General features: G+C 32.2%; 2 protein-coding genes across 6 annotated transcripts; both read right to left on the bottom strand.

The window, feature by feature from the left end:
• Positions 1-272: 272 nt before the first annotated feature.
• Positions 273-6,863, bottom strand: LOC105776360 (calcium sensing receptor, chloroplastic). 5 transcript variants are annotated; one of them, XM_012598969.2, is made up of 15 exons: positions 6,802-6,819; positions 6,466-6,662; positions 6,257-6,359; positions 4,908-5,780; positions 4,489-4,589; positions 4,278-4,392; positions 3,980-4,057; positions 3,723-3,815; positions 3,443-3,526; positions 2,759-2,857; positions 2,156-2,218; positions 1,909-1,939; positions 1,632-1,678; positions 960-1,018; positions 273-786 (listed from the first exon to the last, which is right to left on the bottom strand). In XM_012598969.2, exons 3-15 carry the CDS (start codon positions 6,302-6,304, stop codon positions 570-572), a joined length of 1,908 nt encoding a protein of 635 aa, XP_012454423.1. In that variant the 5' UTR covers positions 6,305-6,359; positions 6,466-6,662; positions 6,802-6,819; the 3' UTR covers positions 273-569. The 5 variants fall into 5 exon arrangements, with proteins under 5 accessions (XP_012454423.1, XP_012454425.1, XP_012454424.1 ...); XM_012598971.2 differs by lacking the exon at positions 6,466-6,662 and having other exon boundaries at positions 6,802-6,863; XM_012598970.2 differs by lacking the exon at positions 6,466-6,662 and having other exon boundaries at positions 6,257-6,362; positions 6,802-6,859.
• A 995-nt stretch (positions 6,864-7,858) lies between these two features.
• Positions 7,859-11,266, bottom strand: LOC105777812 (uncharacterized). Its single transcript, XM_012601294.2, has 2 exons — positions 10,721-11,266; positions 7,859-8,420 (listed from the first exon to the last, which is right to left on the bottom strand). Exons 1-2 carry the CDS (start codon positions 11,113-11,115, stop codon positions 8,165-8,167), a joined length of 651 nt encoding a protein of 216 aa, XP_012456748.1. The 5' UTR covers positions 11,116-11,266; the 3' UTR covers positions 7,859-8,164.
• Between the last annotated feature and the right edge of the window lie 9,147 nt (positions 11,267-20,413).

Here is a 20,413-nt window from a genome sequence, read left to right as displayed (position 1 = left end):
CAGAATCAAAGAACTTAGGCTCACATAAACTCCATCCCTACAGAATGTCGTACTTTTCATTGTGAGATTCAAGTCACAATAATTATGGACAGACCAATTCTCCAGCTCATTTAGAACAGTTTGGATTTGAATTTGACTGTGTCCTGTTTGATATAGAATGTGTTGGATATGAGTTAAAATCTGGTCTTTTAGGTTTTCATCCATTAATATTCAATACATTGATCATCTCCATTCAAATGTGTAAAACCCGCTTATTAAATATGAATGTGAACTTGTGAATGATAATTAAACATATATTAAAACCAGTGACATATATCCTGCATACGGTTGCGCCAATTTCTAACCAAAACCACCAAACTAAGCTAAGTTGAGCCACAAGTTTGAAAGCAATTTTCAAACTTGTTTATTGGTTTGGCTGGTATTATTTGTCCAATGATTATTATTAGTATACAACTCTGTTGATGTAACACTAATGTACAAGACTCATTCTTAGGGTATTGAAAATATTATATCAGTGAGGCAGGTCAACTTGCATTTCACCAATATGATGATGACGAAATCCACGATCCCTATGCTTCCGAGAGATCTACTTTCTCATTTATTGGAGCAATCGATGGATCTTCTGCACTGGATGGTTGAGATTCAAGCTTCGCAGCAGCCTGCAACACTCGGTTTTGAACATCTAAGGATGAAGGTGAGGTCGAAAGTCCAATGCCATTGGTCTCTAACTTCCCAGCAATCCATGAATATGCCACAGCTCCAACTTTAGCAGGACCCAACAACAACCTGATGAGAGGTTACAAAGATGGAACAAAAATATCATTGCCTGTCGCTGAAATTAGGTAAAATCAGTTTACAGATCAAATTATTGGTCACACTTTGTAATTTGACTAAGAATTCTCTATTCCACAATGGACAATAAATTAATGTCACATGTAGTAGTGTTATAGAGGACTTACGTCAGATCTTTCTTCAGATCTTCAGCGTTCTTGTATGAAGAGACCCGCCGGTAAACGGTCTGGTGGAGTCATAAGCCAGCAATGAAGAAGCATTAGAAAATCACCATTACTGGAGGGCCAAATTCAACTTAACTGCTAAAATATTCTCTTCAACATATAACCAAGGAGGTTCAGCACTAAGCCTCAACTAAAAGCAACAGTTCAATGTCGCATTAGTACATGCAAGGAGCAAAAGCCAACTTATCCTCTAAAGTGGATCGATATCACTTTAGGCATCAAAGGAACCCACTCAATGTAAAAGGGGGCATTTAAGTACATGGCAATCAGATATCAAACCATTTTTTACCGTGAAAATCATATACATCTACATGGGACTCAGGAAACATAGTTCCTTATTTCTGGTTTAACTGTGGCTATTTGGAGTGAATCACCGATGGCTATTTTATAATGAATCAGTTTTATTATGGTAAACCAGATAATATTTCACACTAAGACCCGGGTCTTAATGGCTGCAGTGAGTTCAAATTTGACTAAAACCTCAGTATTGTCTTTTAAAACACGGCACTCAAAAGATCCAAAATGCCAAAGTTAGTTTCAAATTTGACAAACGAGGAAATCAATGTCAAAGACAGACTTTTGCCAGAACAGTTTAAATCAGGTGAAATAACATACCAGGACAAGGCCAAGAATGCCAATAAGCTGTAATGATTTCTCCCACTCTGAAAAAAGAGAACTGGTAAATCAATAAAAACATTTAAAAGAAAACATTTCTGATGTGCACAAGCATGACAGAATCCCAGGAAAATTAGGTTAAAGAGAACAAAATATTAAATAACAATATGAAAGTTTGAAGAAAGTGAAAACTGCATGTTTGATGAGTAACAATCTATCATTTCTTCTGAGTTTCAATTAAAAAAATTTATATATATTTAAAGTACAAGATACACACCTAGCAGTGCATAAATTGCTGCTATGGAACCCTGCAACAAAGATACTTATTAGAATTTAATGGGTTTCAATTGATATAATTCATGTGTTACATATGAGGACAATGATGACAGTGCATGTTTCTAAATACCAAATATCATTTTAATATCAATTTGGTCTAGCGTAATTAAAATACCATTTTCTTGGGGTTCATTCTTACTAGTACATAAACTGAAGCACATATGTCACTCAAGGAACCTTAGTCTTACCACACCATACCCAAGAACTTGTACTGGAGATGGATTGATATCTTCTAAAATTGCCTCAGCTTCCTGTGGTGAACACAGTTAAGATTTATTACATTAGCAATTTTAAAAAGTAATAAAAAAAGAAGAGTTAGAGAAAGCATATTTTTATTTCAAATAATTCAAGGATGAAATATTTTGAAACCCTAGATCAGTTTTGGCTTAGAAGTGTCCTTAAATTAAGGCAAGACTTTCTAGCAATGTGCAACTGATTATGTTGTCGGATGTTTAACATGTGTGTTATTAGAAGCATATTTTCAATAGATTTCTTTGATCATATGCTATAAGCAGCTATCATATTTGGTAGCAATAACATCTAAGATTGTAACCTACATACAACTCCTAAAATCAATCACATTAACTCAAAAAAAAAAAAAGTGTTATTTTCCATCCCTCATTTGATCTTGGTCAACCAGTTCCGTCTATCAAATATGAATTCAGTGTTAGCTAAGGTCTTCTAATTACAAAAAAAGAAAAAAAAAAAACAAAGCGTGGTGCTGGTAAAAGTTCAGCACTGGACAGTACTTAAAAAGTTTTCAGGAAAAGGGAATAGAGCATAAGAAATACCTCATTAAGTATAGAAAGCGTTGTCTCTGGCTTTAGTTCCTTAACTCGGAGACCCTGATTCACCCAAGATTGGAAGCCACCCTGGACCAAGTATGGTCTCTGTGATGTAAAGCACAAATTAACAATTAGTTTATGTAAGCTAATTTGCAATATCGAGCAACCTACAAAACTCATTAAATGCAATAACTAGGGCAGAAGTGCAAGAGGTTAGTAGATAAGATATCTAACAAAAGGATTTAGATTGTACTGAGAGAGCAGGCAACAATGCGGCGTTGAAATTCTGAAATGAGAGATTAGGATTTAGGGATCTAACTATTTGGAGCTTGCATATTTGCAAATTGGGTTTGGTAAATTTTTCTAAACCATAAGTGAACAAATTAATAATAAATTCCAAATCTAACTAGATTTCATCTATGTTGGTTATTTCAATTTGAGCAGAATATGCTCACTCCTTAGACCAAAGACAGTCATTAAATATCTAGCTGTAATCTTTCAGAATAGGAGAACTCCCACATTGATTCTGGTTTCCAACACAACACTATGAGCCTATGACATGAATGTTAATTTACGGAAAAATGATACACTCTTGTGAATTCCTGATAAGGCGACTCCCCTATTTCATCATATTTTTGTGTATCTCAAGGATATTTTCTTATAGTACTCTGAAAATTCAGAAACACATACCTTAACCCCAAGATTTCTCAATGATCTTGCAATTCCTTTGGAGCGACTACCATCAGCATCCATAATTATGACCTTGGACCTGTCCTAGAAGTGGTAGAAAGAACAAAGTCAGAGGTTAGTAACAAAGTGTGTAACTAGTAGTTAAGCTTAAGGTAGATCCAGTAATACTGGATGTGCATGATCACTGTTTAGATAAGAAATAACTCATAATAAATTTATAGAAATAACTTCAGTTTGTCCCCATAACTTCAGAGGTAGTGACAAAAACCAAGATACAAACCTCAATGGTTTTCAAGTTCCGAATAACTACAGCAATCAAGGAGTCATCAAGGTCCCTTCCACTCTTTAATACTTTACCCATAAAGCCATTAACCTGAATACCAATGAACACCATAAAATATAGCGCTTCAGAGAAAAAGAATAAAAGCAAACACCATTTCATATTGCTTAGTTTGCAAAGAGCTTAGAGCCATATTTAGCACTAAGCGGCAGAGCAAAAGTATTGATTTCAGGTAAGATAGTGATGTTTATCCAAACCTCAGGTAAAGATACACATGCATAACGAAACCGAGCTACTCGCCGAAGATCGGGAATGCCATCTCTCTCTCTAAGGACCTTGACAAAGTTAATGCCCAAAAATAAGCCACTTCAAAAGTTCAAATTCAATAGAATAGGAAAAGTAATTTTGACCTGAGGAGAATAATAGATTAACCATCTACGAGGGAAACTTATAACTATTTACAAAAAGAGTCCGGTAACACTGTTATGCCAACAGTGTCAGCCTCTCACAGGCATGCTATTGTATCATTGCCCAGACAAGTTTACAGTCTCTTACCTCAGGCCGGACATCAATAAGGAAAGCATTCTCCTTTCCAGACAAGAGCTCCAAAGTTAGCTTAGGAGATAAGTCCCCAGAGTAACCACCATGTGCCCATACCCAGTAAAACACCCTGCACAGATCTGATACAAAATAAAACTCGCCATTCGAGACAAGAAAATATGCTTGACAATGTCTAATTAAAATGAGCACATAAGAACATTCATACCATAAAGTGGCTGAGGTGCCAAAAAGAAGGAAAAATGGGACAATGGGATCACTCGGGTCAAACCCTAGACTCCTTTCCACCCCCTCAATGCCGGTGTAAACCTGGTTAAAGTAAATTGAAATTCAGTGAAAAAAAAATGCTCCCAACTAAGCTACAATGGTGAAATAGCTGATAGGAATCTCAACTTTAGATCTTCAATTTTGCAGGGCCTAAGTAACAAACTGAGGATTAATGAATTTAATGAAAAACGATTTATCATTGACATAGAAAAGTAAATACAAAGGAAAGTTATATGCATGCTCCAACTCATTGTTCCAGTTCAATTGATTCCTATTAATACCAACTACTTGCTAATATCTACAAGTAGAAATTTGTTTGTGGATGGTCAAAACTGATATCTATGACAAATAAAAGGGTACCTGTTGCAGGGCTGCACCAACAGGCTTTAAGGCTTTTCCGGTTCTCTCTTCGTAAAGAGTTAATGCATCTTTGATCTCTGGTGGAAGACGTTCCTTGGCAGACCCATAATAATATCCAAAAGAGGAAGCGCCATTAAATAAAGAATCCTCCACTACAACTATTGTACGTCTCAACAAGTCAACAGCAAAAGCATTAGCTTTATTTGAGGCTTCATTCAAATCATTTGACAAGTTAGAGACCTTATTATCAGCTAATGCTTGAGCATTGTCTACAGCTTCAGAGGCACTTGTTGTAACAGAAGTTATAGAAGAAGTAATTTTATCCAATAAGTTTCTCATAGCATTCTCTCCCCTGTTCACTGAAGAGTTGAAGGACTCATTAACCCCAGTCAGAAATTTATCAAGACTGTTTATTCCACCGGATAGTGAATCGTTGTCAAAGTTCAGGGTGCTAGACGCTGCAATTGGATTCTCAACCATTGTGTCAACAGTTGAGATGGTTTCAGATCCCACCATCCCCATGGAATTATTGGCATTTTCTACTGATTGGTTTGTCAAATCCACAAGTGTCTCCTCTAATGGGTTTGAGTCATTTACTGCTTTGACTGAAGAACTCCAGACATTAGAAATGTTGCATTTAGCATCATTGAACTTTTCTGGGCAAGAATAATTATTAATGAGGTCCATAGGTACTGGTTGTTCAGTGGTTTCAGCAAAACTGGTGTAGAAAGGTTCCATTGCTTGTGGTTTAAAGGACATTCTATGGAGATTTCCTCCTGACATTCCCAGAACAGACTTGTCTTGTGCATTACATCTGAACTGAAAATCCTTTTGGAATGGAGTGAAAGGTCGCAAACCACCATGGAAAGAAAGCTGCTAGAGGCATTGTTTCGAATAAATACCGTTTTAAGGAATGTCAGGATTCAGGAAAATCAAAAAACATTAGTTACATGAGAAAATGAATGCCTTGGCAATGGAAGCAAGACAAAACAAGCAAACATGACCGTCTACTAATTTATTCTATTAAATAAATTCCCAAAATAACTAGAACATATTAATGACTTAAAATAAAAGATATTGTCTACTGAGACACAGACACAAGCATTCCATCAATGCAGCTGTGATTGACCAACCAACTTGTAAAAACACCTAAACATTCAAACAGACTTGATGTTCCATAAGCAATTAAACTTGATTAATTCTATTAAATTTTAGTTACTTGAGCTTGAAACGATCTAAATTTAAAAAATGATATAAAACTCAACTCAAGGATAAAACTAAAGCGGTACAAGCAAGTCAAATAGTGCATGGAAGAAGAAATTTATGGTTTAAGAAAGTGAAAACTCCACCTGAGAATGTGAAGAACAACCAGGGGTGGCTGAGCAAACAGGCAACATAGCGCAAATGTTCTAAATAGCTACCAACCTTTGAAAGTTCACCAAACTCTCATTTCTGCTGGAAGCAAAAAAAAAAAAAAAAGAAGCTCATCAATCTCCAATATAAACACACCCTTTTGAAGAAAAATTCCAAGATCATAAAATGAAATCTTCAAACAAACCGAAAAGGGAAAACTTTTAGGATGATTCAAGGTCAAAGTGAATCAAAAGTATCAGTAGGATAGAGCTTAAGCCATTTGTTAAACTGATTCCTTCATTGAGTTCCTTCAAATCTCTAGACACATTGCATTTAACAATACACAAATGCCAGAAACACCACCACTAAAAAAATAGATTCTTCAACATGGGGTTCTTGAAACTGTAATGAAAAAGAAATAAAGATAACATAAAATCTTCAAACTTGGTACCAAGTAATCCACTCTCTATTGCACAAAAAAAAATGAAGGAAAAAAAAATTAAAAACAAGTTGAGAAAGGGAAGAATTGAAGGGAACTAACTGGTTAATGGATATTAGTGAGTAGGAGGGAGAAAGATGAAAATGAAGAAAATATAAATAAAACAAAAAAAGAAACGGGTGACTATGGAAAATCGTGTGGCTTGTCGAAGCCATTGCAATGCCCATTAGCTTCTTAATCTATAGATGGGCTGAGTTGGCTCCTCTTTGCCTCTCGTTTTGGTTTTGTGGGGACGAAAATTTCGTTGTCGGTTTCATCATCGCATCACCAATCAAACTAGGAAAAGAAAATACAAAAATAAAATAAAATCTAAAAAAAAAAGTATCTAATTCGACTTGCTTACTTGATTCACGTAAAATGTCGGTAAAAATAAAAATAAAATATCAAAGGAAGGTCAAATTGTTGAAGGAAAAGGGACAAGTCTGAGTATGGGAAGTATTGTGGACTTGAAATGTAATATGATTTATTTAAAACGCTAATGGGAGGTGGGAGGCTGTCTTATATGTTGCAGTCCAGAGATGGTACCCTGAAAAGGTAAAATTAGTTGTATCTTGATGACTCCAACAGCTGCTTTGCTGTGTTTATCATAGTGTAGGTAGTGTAAAGCAAGAAATATTGAAATTGTCCATGTTTGCAACAAAATTGTGGAAATTAGTGACCGACTGCAGGTCTGCGCAGAGAAGCATAAAATTTTTGTTATTTGGACTCGAGAATGTGATGTGTTGGAACTTGGAATACAAGTACATTTGTGTAGGATTATATTCAGCATACCATAATGTGAATCAAATTATTGGTTGACAGAAACTTCCAAGTGTTTCAGGGAAGTTAGCAGCCCCTTGATTTTTACTCCTAAAATAGAGAAAAAGAACATTCATCTTAAAAATATTTAAAAAAAAAAAATGGATCAATGCTACGACACATGGTTTATTCCAAGACTTCCCTTTCATCATTGAACATTGAAATGAAAGGATCAATATTTAACTTTGTTTCAATTCAATAGGTTATACAAATCGAACCGATATGTTAAATTTCATTCGTTGGTTTTATTAACTGTTCATTCACCAAAAGTTGAATTCTCACACTTTATGAAAAGTGAAAATCCAGAAAGTCGAAGCTCATTTTTTTATTATTACATTTCAATGAAAAATGAAGTAAATACACGTAAAGGAAGGAATATATAAAACTTAACGTCAAAACCGAACAATAACAAAAGGTTAAAAAATAATGGGCAACAACAAAAAGCTACCTTCACATAACATGCAAAAATAATAACCTTCAATGCACATATCCAGTGTCTCACAGCATTTTCGCTCCTACTAGGCCTAGACACTGAAATATGGAAGCGCCGCCAGCAGCAATAAAGCTACCTATTTCTGTCGGCTTAACATGTTTTGCGGAATAATATTCAACTTTCACTAGTTTTCTCTTCAATCTTGATTTTAGATGCCGATTTTCGTTGTGCTTCTCTTCTTTTAGATTGAATCTGGCGAACATACTCGGCAACAACAACATGCAACTTCGGAGCGAGCTTACTTGGAGAAGAGACATTAAGGCCTGCCCTTTTCAATGCTCGTTGAAGATGTTTTTCAGCCGCTTGAGCATGGACGGGGCAATGAGGAGGATTAATAGATCTTAGGATTGGTTTCTTGCAAAGCTGCCCACTATATATAAAAGATACCGTTTCTTAAATTTACTAAAACTAATATATTATAAGGCTCAACTTTTGATCACTTTGGCCAAAAAAACATGCAAGAAAAATGTAGTAAGCAAGTATTACAAGAAACACAAACTCAGGCATGGATAGACATGGTTATCCAATACAGTGACCTACATAAGAAATAAAGCCAACCATAAATGATGCAGTTGTTATCCTACTCGAGCAAATGTATGATAGTAATTGGCACCACTAAGGCAACATCTAAAAATTGTGTACCTATGTGTCCCTAGCATGCAGATCCCAAATGTCCAAAATGGACAGAGCAAAAGATTCAGTGTCTAGTTTTAATGTGTATTTGGCCCAGCTCATGAATGAATTTTTCTGCAACAAAGGTAGAAGTAATGTCTTTTGCTCTTGAAGTTCTAAAATTTTTCTAGCCTATGCAGGAACCCCTTGTGGTTTTCAGACAAAACAATAAACCAAAGCATCTTCAAGAAAGAGCTCATCTATAGTCACACTCAATAAGATCCTTTTGCAGTCTCACTTTACCCTTTAAACTATTGGAAAATTATAACTTTTCCACATTCATCATTTCTTTTACTTCCCCTTGATTTCATTTATGTTTTATGTCTAATTAACAAAAAAATTACTTTCTCAAAACCTATCATCTAGTTTAATAACATTGAATATTTTATTTTTATTTACTAAGAAGAAAATAAATAAAAATATTTTTCAACACCATACAGCACTTCTGCATTAAATTTGCAGAACACTCATGGTAGTTGCACATCAAGTGAATCAGGTTAACCATGTTAGTGACTCTGTCTCCAATGGCACTTCTTTAGTGAAGCCCCACCCATGCCAAAAGGCCCAGTGTCATTTATATAGGTAGTAAATAAAATATCGATATCCAAGTCTCAATTGCAGGTGCAGAACTCACAGAACTTAATATAGTATAAGGTGGTTAGCTAACATGTGGCAGTGGTCCAGTCCAATAATCCCATATACATTATTTAAATTAATTTTCGCGAACAAAACAAAATTACTGTAGTAAAATCACATACTAAGCATATGAGCATTAACATCCCATGCATCTAAGCCCCAAATTTTACAACATAATCTAATTGAATATTATCCCAAATGACTGAAGTAAACATCAAAAGACAATTTAATCAGTGGAGACGAAAGCTGAGACTATGACATAACAGGTAGGATTAGTTTTCATATCCTATGTATCTTGGACTCATGTTTGAGTGTCGGTTACAGGTGTGTGTCCCACAAGGGTATTTTGTTAGATTTTTCTATTTTTTTCCATATATTTGGAGGATCCTTGAAGGTCATACCCCCATATCTATGTCTCAGACACAAGGGTCAGACATGGATACTTCAATAAAAATGATGAGTTGAAGCAAAATAGCTCATATCCACAGAAGAGTTGATATCAATCCAAATTTTTGGAATGCTTTCAAGATATTGAGGCAACCAAAGCCAAAACTCTCTTCAACCTTTCTTAAGCATGACCACATGCCACACACAACAACTTCATCCTCTTCTTTCTATAAATTATTTCATTCCTGTAGGTTTGGGGCATAAGATTACAAACCAAAGACCATCTACACATATATATTATCTTAACCTATCTTACAACAAATATTGCACGGTAAATGCAACCTCATGGTTAATTAGAACATATATGACATTCTCTCTAATAACACTCGGTCACTCACATCAATCATAGAAACTTCTTCTCCTAGTAAAATATATAATCAAGGATTCTCTATGACATGAGAGAAAATAAAAAGGAAATAAACCATATTCACAAGAACACACCATAGTTGCAATGGCATTTAAATTCCAACATATGTTCTTTCTCTAGAGACTGCCAAAACCACTTCATTGTTTCAACACACAAAGCATCTTTAAATAGCCGAATACCTTATCCCATTCACAACAAAACTGTGGTTGGAAAAGAAAATAGCATCTACTTAAAAAAGACTCTCAACTTAATGTTGATATTCTTAAGATCGCTCGCTCAAGATTCCTCATATCACCGTACAGGATCAAAATTTTATGTTCTAAACAAGAGGAAGAGTCATTAATAAATTCAATTTCCCAAATTCAGTAAATACAAGTGCATAAATGTTACCAAGATCACAAAAAAAAAAGGAAAAAAATTCATGATTTTCCCTAATAAATCAATTACAATTAAACCCTAATTGAACTTATAGAAGGAATCGCGTTTAAGAAAAAAAAAAGCAGAAATCACATAAAAATAAAATCGTGAATTATATAAAAAGAACTAACCTCTTGATAGGAAAATTACAGCCTCGATATAGCATCTGATTTGTATCCTTCAAAATATGCTTATGACAAAACCGAGTCAACGCCATCGCTTTATCTTTGCAATCTGAAATCTGACACTTGAGCTGAAACCCTAACCCTAACTTATTATTTTCATCGTTCTGTTCGCCATTCTTCTTCTCGTCTTCTTTGAAGGGGCTTTTTCCATACAGCCAATAGTATTCCTTGTGCTTTCTCTTGAGCTCCTCCATTAGACTCCAGTAGTGAGCTTTGTAGAGCCTCGCCAGCTGCTTCACCCGCCGTGACCGCCGACGAAGCACCTCTTGTCGGCTCAGGTAGTCGGACTTGGAGAGGGCCAAGTCCTCGTCGGTGCCATCGATTGTAATGGAATCGGCCATAACTGGAGGTGATACGGTGGTGCAGGATGGGGAAATCGAGTTGGCGCACTTTTTTTTTTTTTAACTAAATTGGGGGGTTTTGAAATTTTTGGAGGGCTTCTGTTTTAGTTTTGTTCCGAGAGCGCAAAAAAGAGAAATATTCTATAACAAGCTTCTTCCCCCAGCTCACCTTAACAAAGCCAAAAGAAACCGGTTAAACCGGTCAAACAAAAATTAATAGCTAAACAAAGATTTTTATTCAACGCAAAACCACGTGGGTGGGAGAGTAAAACACTACCCCCAGGGCCCAGGCCCAGCCCTTCCTAAAATCCTCTTCTCTTCCCCATTGATTACATCAGAAATAGAAGGCGGGAAGATATGCAATCAAAGTCCATCTGAAAGACAACTCATCCAACACATACCTGAAGACTCTTGCACCATCGCTACCCAGCTAGTCTTCGAGTCCTCCCGAATATACTTTTTAATATCAAAAGAGGATGACGTGGATTAATCAAATTATTAAACATGCTACATTATCAAACACATTAAAATTTCATAAATATTTACAGTTTTAGAAATTTCAAATTAAAAAAATCAGAACTCAAGAAATTTTAGAAAATATTAGAAATTTTATAAAATTACTAATATTCAAAGTCTTATCAATTATTGAATATTTTAAAATTTTTGAATTTATGTACATTTTATTGAGTTTCTTTTTTTTGGAAAGTTTTAAATAATTTTAATATATTTTTATATTTTATATTTTTTGAATTTATATACATATATATATATTTAGCTTTTGTAAATAAATATTGTAATGGGGTAATGTTTTGACACAACACAATCTTTTACTAGAATTGTTCTATTACAAAATATATTATGCAGATCATAAGAAATTATGTAATTAAATCATATATATTGTAATTCTTGTTACATAATATATTACAACATATATTTTCGAAAGCTTTACAATATATACTAGATGTTGTCACATTCACTATGTTGATAAAAATATTTCCTTTTAAAATTTATTCAATAATGAATATTGGTGGAGTTGATGGATTGGTATTTTAACGATATTAATCACTTGTTCGATCTTTGGATTTATGATTTATAATCATTTTATTTAAAGATGATAAAAAGTTAGAAAAAAACAAAAGCATTGTTATAATATTAATTATACTTTGAAAGAAATGATATTTTCGTAATTTCATAACGAGTTGGCAATCAAGTGAATGATTACACCAACTCACCAAGTACTTAAATAATACTAAAATCCTATCGAAAAGTACACATGGAAACCACAGATTTAGAACACATATGTGTGTATATAATTAGCATAAAATAAACAATGAAACATATGGTTAAAAACTAATTAATTATAATAACACGTGAAATATATTTGATACTAAAATAAAAATTAGATTAAATTATGAGTAAAACGAAATTTAAACATATAAATACAGAGATTAACAACACTAAATACACTATAATTATTTATCATGGTATTGTAATCAAAATAAAGATGATAAATTGTGCATATTAAAAAACATATGAAACATTAAAATTAATCTTTGGTTAAGTGGTAAATTTAAAATGTTACTAATCCAAATGACGAAGGTTCAAATTTCACAATACGCATATTTTATTAGTTTTTGTTAAAATGAGAAGATTAAAATACCCTCAAACAAGATAATTTATTGTAATTACGAAAGGACATTTTATAATTTCTCTAACCAAATTGATCCGATTGAAGGTGACATCAACTCGGTGAAACAAGACTTAATAAAAACTATTGATATTATAGATATAGATAATAAATATTGTAATGAAGTAACATTGTAACGCTCCGAATTTTTGGAATAATAAGTGGCACGGTTCCAAGACCAAATACAATAGAATTTTGATAAATTTAGGAAATAAATTGATTAGTTGAAAGATTATGAAATTAAAATGTGGAGAATGGTTAGATCGTAAGTGTTGAAAAATTAGAGGATTAAAATACAATTTAATCAAAAAGATTTAATGTAAGCTATTATTAATTATTTGACATGAGAATCGTTTACAATATGTCTTGGTGTGATGAAAATCACTTTTAAATCAAATTGAAAAGATAGAAAAGATAAATTTTCATTGTTAACATACTTCAAACCCGAGTTGGACAAAATAGGATAGGTACCTTAATCATTCTATTTGAAATTTTGAAACTCATATATAATTTTTCAAGGTCAATAGAAAAAGGTGTCCTAATTAACATACTTCAAATAGTATATACAATGAATCTCAACACCCACAAGTCATCGAAAACCCTCAAATTCTTAAATTCTCCCAATAATTTGTCTTGTAACAAAAATATTAAATTAAAAGCTAATATAGGTTAACTCAATACCGAGGACAAAGAAATTGAGGTAAAATTGTAAGATCTAGATCCAAGTACAAATGTATATTTTTCAGTTGGTTCAGATGAAGAAAAGAGGCTTGGATTGCCTATTGTATGGTTTGTAGCAACAAAATCTATGACATCTTTATTAGGATGAGAAAAAAAATAACACACACCCACTCGATGTTAGTACTTAGTAGTGTTAGTAGAGGTAAAAGGAGATGAATTGGTGGCTTTTCAATGATTGGTATTGAGAGAATCAGACAAACTCGTCAACAAAAACTAGAATGGGCTTCTCAAAAGATGAATTGGCTACAAAACATTCATTGAGTGTGTTGTTTACTGAAGTTTCTTGCAATAGCTCGTGACAGTAGTAGCACGCAATTCCTCTTGATTCTTGCATGTGATTTTCAATGGTTGCTCAATCCCCTCCTCTATCGGGCATCTCTTCCATCTACCTTGATCGGCAAGAGAACTATTATTCAGCTATGATGAGTGTGAATTTCTTAAACAAACTACTATTCTAAAGGCGTCACGTAAAGTGAAAATCTCAGACCCAGAGATTTGAAGCAAAAAAGCTCATAATAACCATAAGTTGTGAGAGATTTATCTTGTATTCTCTCTAATCCATATCTGCCTTGTATTACCCTTAGAAGGGTCATTAATAAGATGATCATTCTTATCAGTACTTCTTAAATAAAGCTCCATCCTTTTACTCCAATCCAAATAACTAGGACCAGCTCATGCTCAGTAATTCTTGTAATTACAGGAACAACACCCATCAAAGACTTGGTCTAAACCATTTTATAAAACCCCCAACACCACCCAACCAAGACTGCTAACGTCAACAATAAAACCTTAATCACAATTGACAATGCCTGAAAATTCCAGCAAATAATCCCAGACCAGACACAAAAGGCAAATCCAAATAACAAAATGATACCCAGCAATAGCAACAAAAAAGAAAGAAAGAAACATAGTCGCTATGCCACCAATAATAAGGAACAAACATACAAGAGAGCAGAGACTTATGGAAGCCAGTTCCTAGGAATCTGGTGATCAAGCTTTGTAGAGCTTGTTGGTGGAAGTACTTGGGGCTGTTTGGGCATGACAAAAGTAATCTTGGATACCGTGTACATCAGAATGGGAGAAGAAAGCGACATATAGTTTCATTCAACTGATCACATATTTATATACAGTGTAACCTCCTAAAATAGGAAAGAATCAACTATTAAATACTAAATATCTGCTTATTTACAAATCTAATCCCTATAATTCTGCTACACACAAATCCCGATGATTTTGTTGATTACAATCTATTCAGTAATAATTAGTTCCTATTCTGTAACAAATAGAATGATGCTTACCAAATTGTTTATCGTGATTTTGAGTCTTTTATATTTAAAGTCATTAAAAATAAAAATAAAAACTACAAAAATATATAAAAGTGTAAGAAATATAAAATTGTGAACCTTATAAAATTATTATAAATGACTAAAATTATAAAAATATTAAAAATACAAAATATTAATTATTTTTTTAAAAATTCTTAAAAATATTTTAAAATATAGAAATTTATTAAAATATTATAAAATTTATTTTAAAGTGCAGAAATTATAAATATATATAAAATTATAAAAATATCATTACAAATTAAATCAATTTTAATAATTTTAATATTTTTCTATATTTTAAATATCTTTCATTAATAATTGGTTTTATGATTTTTATTTTTAATAATATTTTAATAATTTTAAATTAACTTAATTTTTAAATATTTTTAATAATTTTCTATATTTTAATATATTTTCACAAATTTTACAATTTTTCATAATTATATAATATTTTTATAGTTTATATAAATTAAACAAATAGTTTTTATAATTTATATATTTTTAGGCATTTATAATAATTTTATAAGTTTTAATTTCTATTTTGTTGCACTTATATATATATATTTTATAATCTTTAAATATTTTTATAATTTTCTATAATTTTTAACATTTTTATTAATTTTAAATATAAAATATCAATTTTTGCCACACGCAGCAATCTTGACGTACCACGTGGCAAAACAACGTAAAAAACAGCTATCAATACTATGTAATGGTTGACTGTTGATTTTAACAATGAAAGGTTTAATTTATTAAAATTTTAATATACAGGCATTTAGTGGCTAATTGTCAATTAGATAAAACATATACAACTTAGCCATGCGATTTATCCAATTTTGCTGGAAAGAAAGCTAAACTTCCTTGAAGCAGTGAAATTGGAAGTTGAACGTCTCCAGCTTAATATTTCTGCTGCTGAAAGAGATAGAACTTTGTTGTCTTTAGGAACTTATCCGACCATAGTTCTTGATGCATTGGTCTTGGACTATGTTAGGGTGTTGATCAGCTCACGAAGAAGAGTCCATGCTGATACTGCAGCCTATAAAGCTTTGGATGAGGTTACAGGGTCCTCACTCCTGGATGGCCTTTCTGATAGGAATCCGCTGTTTGCTATTGAAGTTTTGAAACAATTACTTGCTGGGGAGGAATCACTTGCCGAGTTTCCATTACATTGTTCTTTCATTGATGCAATGTCTGGATAAGTTGAATGGTTCTCTTAAAATAACCAGGTTTGCTAAGCATTGGCGTGAAAAGCGTCTGCTGCTAAGCATCTTTATTAGTTCAATTTCAATCAAGAAGGATATATCATCTCCAGCTGCTTCATGCTTGTTAGCTACCATCACCTTTCCAGACTATGAAACACATTGACTGTATCTTTCATCGTCTGGTGATGATCTATTTCCTTATTAAAACATGAACCTATTTGTACTTTGTGCATGTTTGAATTCATAGTATTTTAAGAATGCATTTGACACCAGCTGAACTGTACCCAAATGTTTGATTTTATACCTAAAGATAATCATGTGTAGTTAAGTATTTGAACTTTGCCTCCATTAACCAAGTGTGACATTTCTCCAAAGGCCATAAAAACCCAACAGCTTTTGGGTTTTGATAGCCAATTGGGGATATGTCTGTCTTCCTTCAGAAATAGTTATGACTTCCTTCAGTCACCAAGGGATCTTTCCTTTGTCCCATTTCACTAAAAAGCTCATTCCTCTAGGAAAAGAAATAGAATAAACTACCATTCTATTTCAACCACCATAAATAACTATTGACAATATGCTATATATTCGTACTAAAAACTTTGCCAACTCTACAGTTTAGCCCCTAGTCTCCTCTAAACATCGTAGGTTCATATTGTAAGTGAAATATTACTTTTATCTATTCAATTGTGCTTACAAACGTCGGTTCCGGTACTGCAAATTCTGGTTAATGATGATTACTCGTAAACACATGCATGAGCCATGTTGCTGTTGCTTATTTTTGCTCATATATTCATTTAGCATTATTTTGGTACCATCTAAATCCAGTTCCTGTTATTTTCATTTAATGTCAATTCACTCTTTACAATCATTTCTCAGAATATCGAGTACGATTATTTTTCATTTAGCATTATTTTTGCTCATATATTCATTTTACAGGATATGGAGTAGGATACAACATGGTGACCATCACGGAATATAGATTGCCTGAAGTGAAACCAGTAGCTGTTATGTACTTCGATTTTCCCCTTCTCAGTTGGGGCTAAGGGTTCATACCCTTAGTCATGATCTTGAAGTGTCACATGTCATCTCCCATAGATGAGTCTGAGGCAAGTTGGCCAAGTGTCTGTTACCGTAGGTCTAAGTAGAGGGTTGATTAGGCGCATTGTTATTCACATGGGTGAATAGTCTAGGAGCAGTTGCGAGGGGTGTGTTCGAGAGATTATATCTGAGGGGTTGTTTGAGGAGTGTTTCTGAAGTGTGGAGGTTTGAGGAATGTCTCTGAGGGGTGTAGGTATAACACGTGTAAATATAATAATTTAATGGGTAGACTACACTTAGTCACTAAATTATGGGTAAGTTTTTGTTTTAGTCACTTAACGAAAAAAAGTTACCATTTAATCACTGAACTATTTAAAAGTTTTCACTGTTAAAATCGATCCTATATGATTTTCTCTGTTCACACTACCTGCACCAACCAAAAACTCTATTTTCCCTTATATTTTTATAGTTTAGTTTTTCTTTCATGAAACAACTTTGGACGTCAAGAATTTACGAACCAAAATTCAAATAGCTTTTTTTTTTTTATCTCTGACACTAATCGTAAGATTGACTTGGATCTAATAAGGTATGTTTTTCTAGTCATCGATGGTATTGATCCACCGTACAGGTCGCCGAATTGTCGCTTGGAGCTCGCTAGTGGAACTTTTTTTTTAGAAAAAAACTTAACAACCTAGTGACATAAATAAAAACTTTTGAATAGTTCAATAACTTGAATGAAAACTTTTGAATAGTTCAGCAACTATACTGTAAATATTTTTAGTTAAGTGATCAAAACGAAAACTTACTCATAGTTTAAAGACTAATGGTATAGTTTACCCTAATTTAATTGATGTTTGTGATACATAAAATAATTATTATAAATAATGTGTAAAAATATTTAATTTTAAATATATATATATATAATTTCATAATAAATAGGGTAAAGTACAAGAATAGTCACCCAACTATTAAGTTTGTTCTATTTTGATCATTCAACTATTAGTTTTTAGATTTAGTTGCTCAACTTTTTAAAATTAAATATCTTGTCATTAATTTAGTAACGATCTAACATGAGTTTTTTATTGATCTCTCAAATTTTTTTGATTAGTATTAAATTACTAAAATACCATGACTAAAAACTTTACTTTTAACTCAACTTTTTTTTCCAAGAAATTTGTATGTCTTATAAAAAAAATTAACAACAACAAAAGAGTAACACTTTTTGAACAAGACAAACAATATACAAAAGGATTTAATTTGGACATAAGACAACAAAACATTGTTTAACAATGACATGAAAATTGATACAAATCACAACTGGGAAACAACACAAAATTCTACCATTAATAAGCCATGGAACAATATGTTTCATCTTTCCACACTGGCTATTAAAATCATCACCTTAAGAAGTCGTCACATTAATTTTCATAATTAAAATGGACAACAATTAATTCACAAAGTCTTCTCCATAAATAAATTGATTAAAAGTGAGGTTTAAATTGTACAACCATCATTACCATTTTTTTAATTGGCCTTCAATAAAATTCAAATCTCATCACATTTTTGAAACCTCTTTTTAAACTAGGTAGCTCATTACCTCGGATGATGAGACCATCTATGGTGGAAAAAAATGAACTCAAAATCTTCATTAATCCAAACTTTTTGTATTTTTTCTCATTCCTTATCAAGCAAATCTCGTGAAAAGAAAGAACCACCTTTAATTTCATTTTTTTCAAGTTTTAGAGAGTCACTCTTGACCAAAGTGCATCCTCAATATCTTAATGATTGTCACTTATCTTGTTTTTAATTATACTTTGGGTGTCACACCCGGAAATGTTAAAAAGATTAAGTGCCACAACAATTATGAATATTAAATTAGAAAAATTTTCTGTTTAAGCAGGTTCTAGTGTAAATTAGTGAATCTGATGGACTGCTTGGTAAATAGTTTGATTTCAACTGTTAGTCTCGTTACATTAGAATGGTTTTCTTTAGTGGGAAACATTAGATTTGATGTTGATGAAATGAGTTTTGTTGAACGAGTGCGGAAATGTTACATAAAGAAGAGGCGTCATTCTCCTATGCTTATTTTCTCGTCTGTATTCATCTTCTTTTTTGGTTTGTTTTGTAAGAGAGAAAAGTTAAGAAGTGATTTGGTTTGTTTTGGTGCCTGTCAAGTTTGAAAATGAGAAAATTGGTCTCTCTCAACAAAAATTATAAAAAAAATTCAAAATATATTTTAAATTTTCAAAATATATTTTAAAATCAAAATATTTATAAAATTCTAAAATTTATATTTTTTAAAATTATAAAATTTTAATTTTTAAAAATATATAAAGAAAATAAAAAATTTATAGAATAATAATTTTGGGACTTAAATAAGTTATCTAATTATTCAAGTTTATTATACTAAAGTTTTATTATTATTATTTTACTTTGAAAAGTTTTCAAATATATATATATATATATATATGGTTTCAATTTTATATACTTTAACATGAAATTAGTTATATTGTAACAAGATTTTAATTTGACATATTTAATTTTTTTAATTTAACTTTAACATTTCACTCTATTTGACTCGATTCAAGAAAATTTCAAATCAAGTTGGGATGATAAAACAGGACTCGTTAACTCAAAATTTTTTCACTTGATTCGATCGAATACTCACCCTAATATAAAGTGTTACATCAGGTCATCTCATCAATACCCACTCCATTAATTTTAAGATCATTATATCTATTTTCATACTCTAATAGTTCAATTATGTTCTCATTAGTAGAATTGATCCTTAAAGAATAATTAAAAAAGCTTGTGAATTATCATGGTCCAATGCTAGCGTTCTAAGCTCTCCTTTTATCTTAATTGACTCATTCACTTACCAATGTATCTTGATAGTGGCCTCCATGTACACCCTCACCATCTGCTCTTTTATTACGCATAAGTTACAATTTTAGTCCCTATACTTTAATTTAATTGTTTTTAATTCTTGTATTTCTTAAATTTTAAATTTTAATCTCGATCAAACGATAATCATTAAATTAATTAAGTTAAAATTTACGATTTATCAAATGCATAATACTACGTTAATTTATTATTTTATATAATACTCACAAAAATAACATCATCTTAATTAATGATTCAATTGCTACTGTTTTGAGTTAGTATTAAAACTTTAAAATTTGAAAAGTGTAGAAAATTGAAGAATATGAACTAAATTCACAACTTGCTGAATTTGACCTAATGGATTAACTATTACTATTTGAATTAAGGTTAAAATTTCAAAATTAAAAACCATAAAACTAAAA

This window comes from Gossypium raimondii, chromosome 10 (genome assembly GCF_025698545.1).
Source record: "Gossypium raimondii isolate GPD5lz chromosome 10, ASM2569854v1, whole genome shotgun sequence".
Lineage (NCBI taxonomy): Eukaryota > Viridiplantae > Streptophyta > Magnoliopsida > Malvales > Malvaceae > Gossypium > Gossypium raimondii.
This window is presented reverse-complemented; position numbering and strand designations above follow the sequence as displayed.

Excerpts from the sequence above, each read along its gene's own strand:
- LOC105776360 (XM_012598971.2), bottom strand. The coding sequence starts at position 6,304 with ATGTTGCCTGTTTGCTCAGCCACCCCTGGTTGTTCTTCACATTCTCAG. Across the intron at positions 3,527-3,722 it reads GGAACTTGAAAACCATTGAG|GACAGGTCCAAGGTCATAAT; the intron begins GTTTGTATCTTG and ends TACCACTTCTAG. Across the intron at positions 2,858-3,442 it reads TGAGAAATCTTGGGGTTAAG|AGACCATACTTGGTCCAGGG; the intron begins GTATGTGTTTCT and ends TTTACATCACAG.
- LOC105777812 (XM_012601294.2), bottom strand. The coding sequence starts at position 11,115 with ATGGCCGATTCCATTACAATCGATGGCACCGACGAGGACTTGGCCCTC. Across the intron at positions 8,421-10,720 it reads TGTAATTTTCCTATCAAGAG|TGGGCAGCTTTGCAAGAAAC; the intron begins GTTAGTTCTTTT and ends TTTTATATATAG.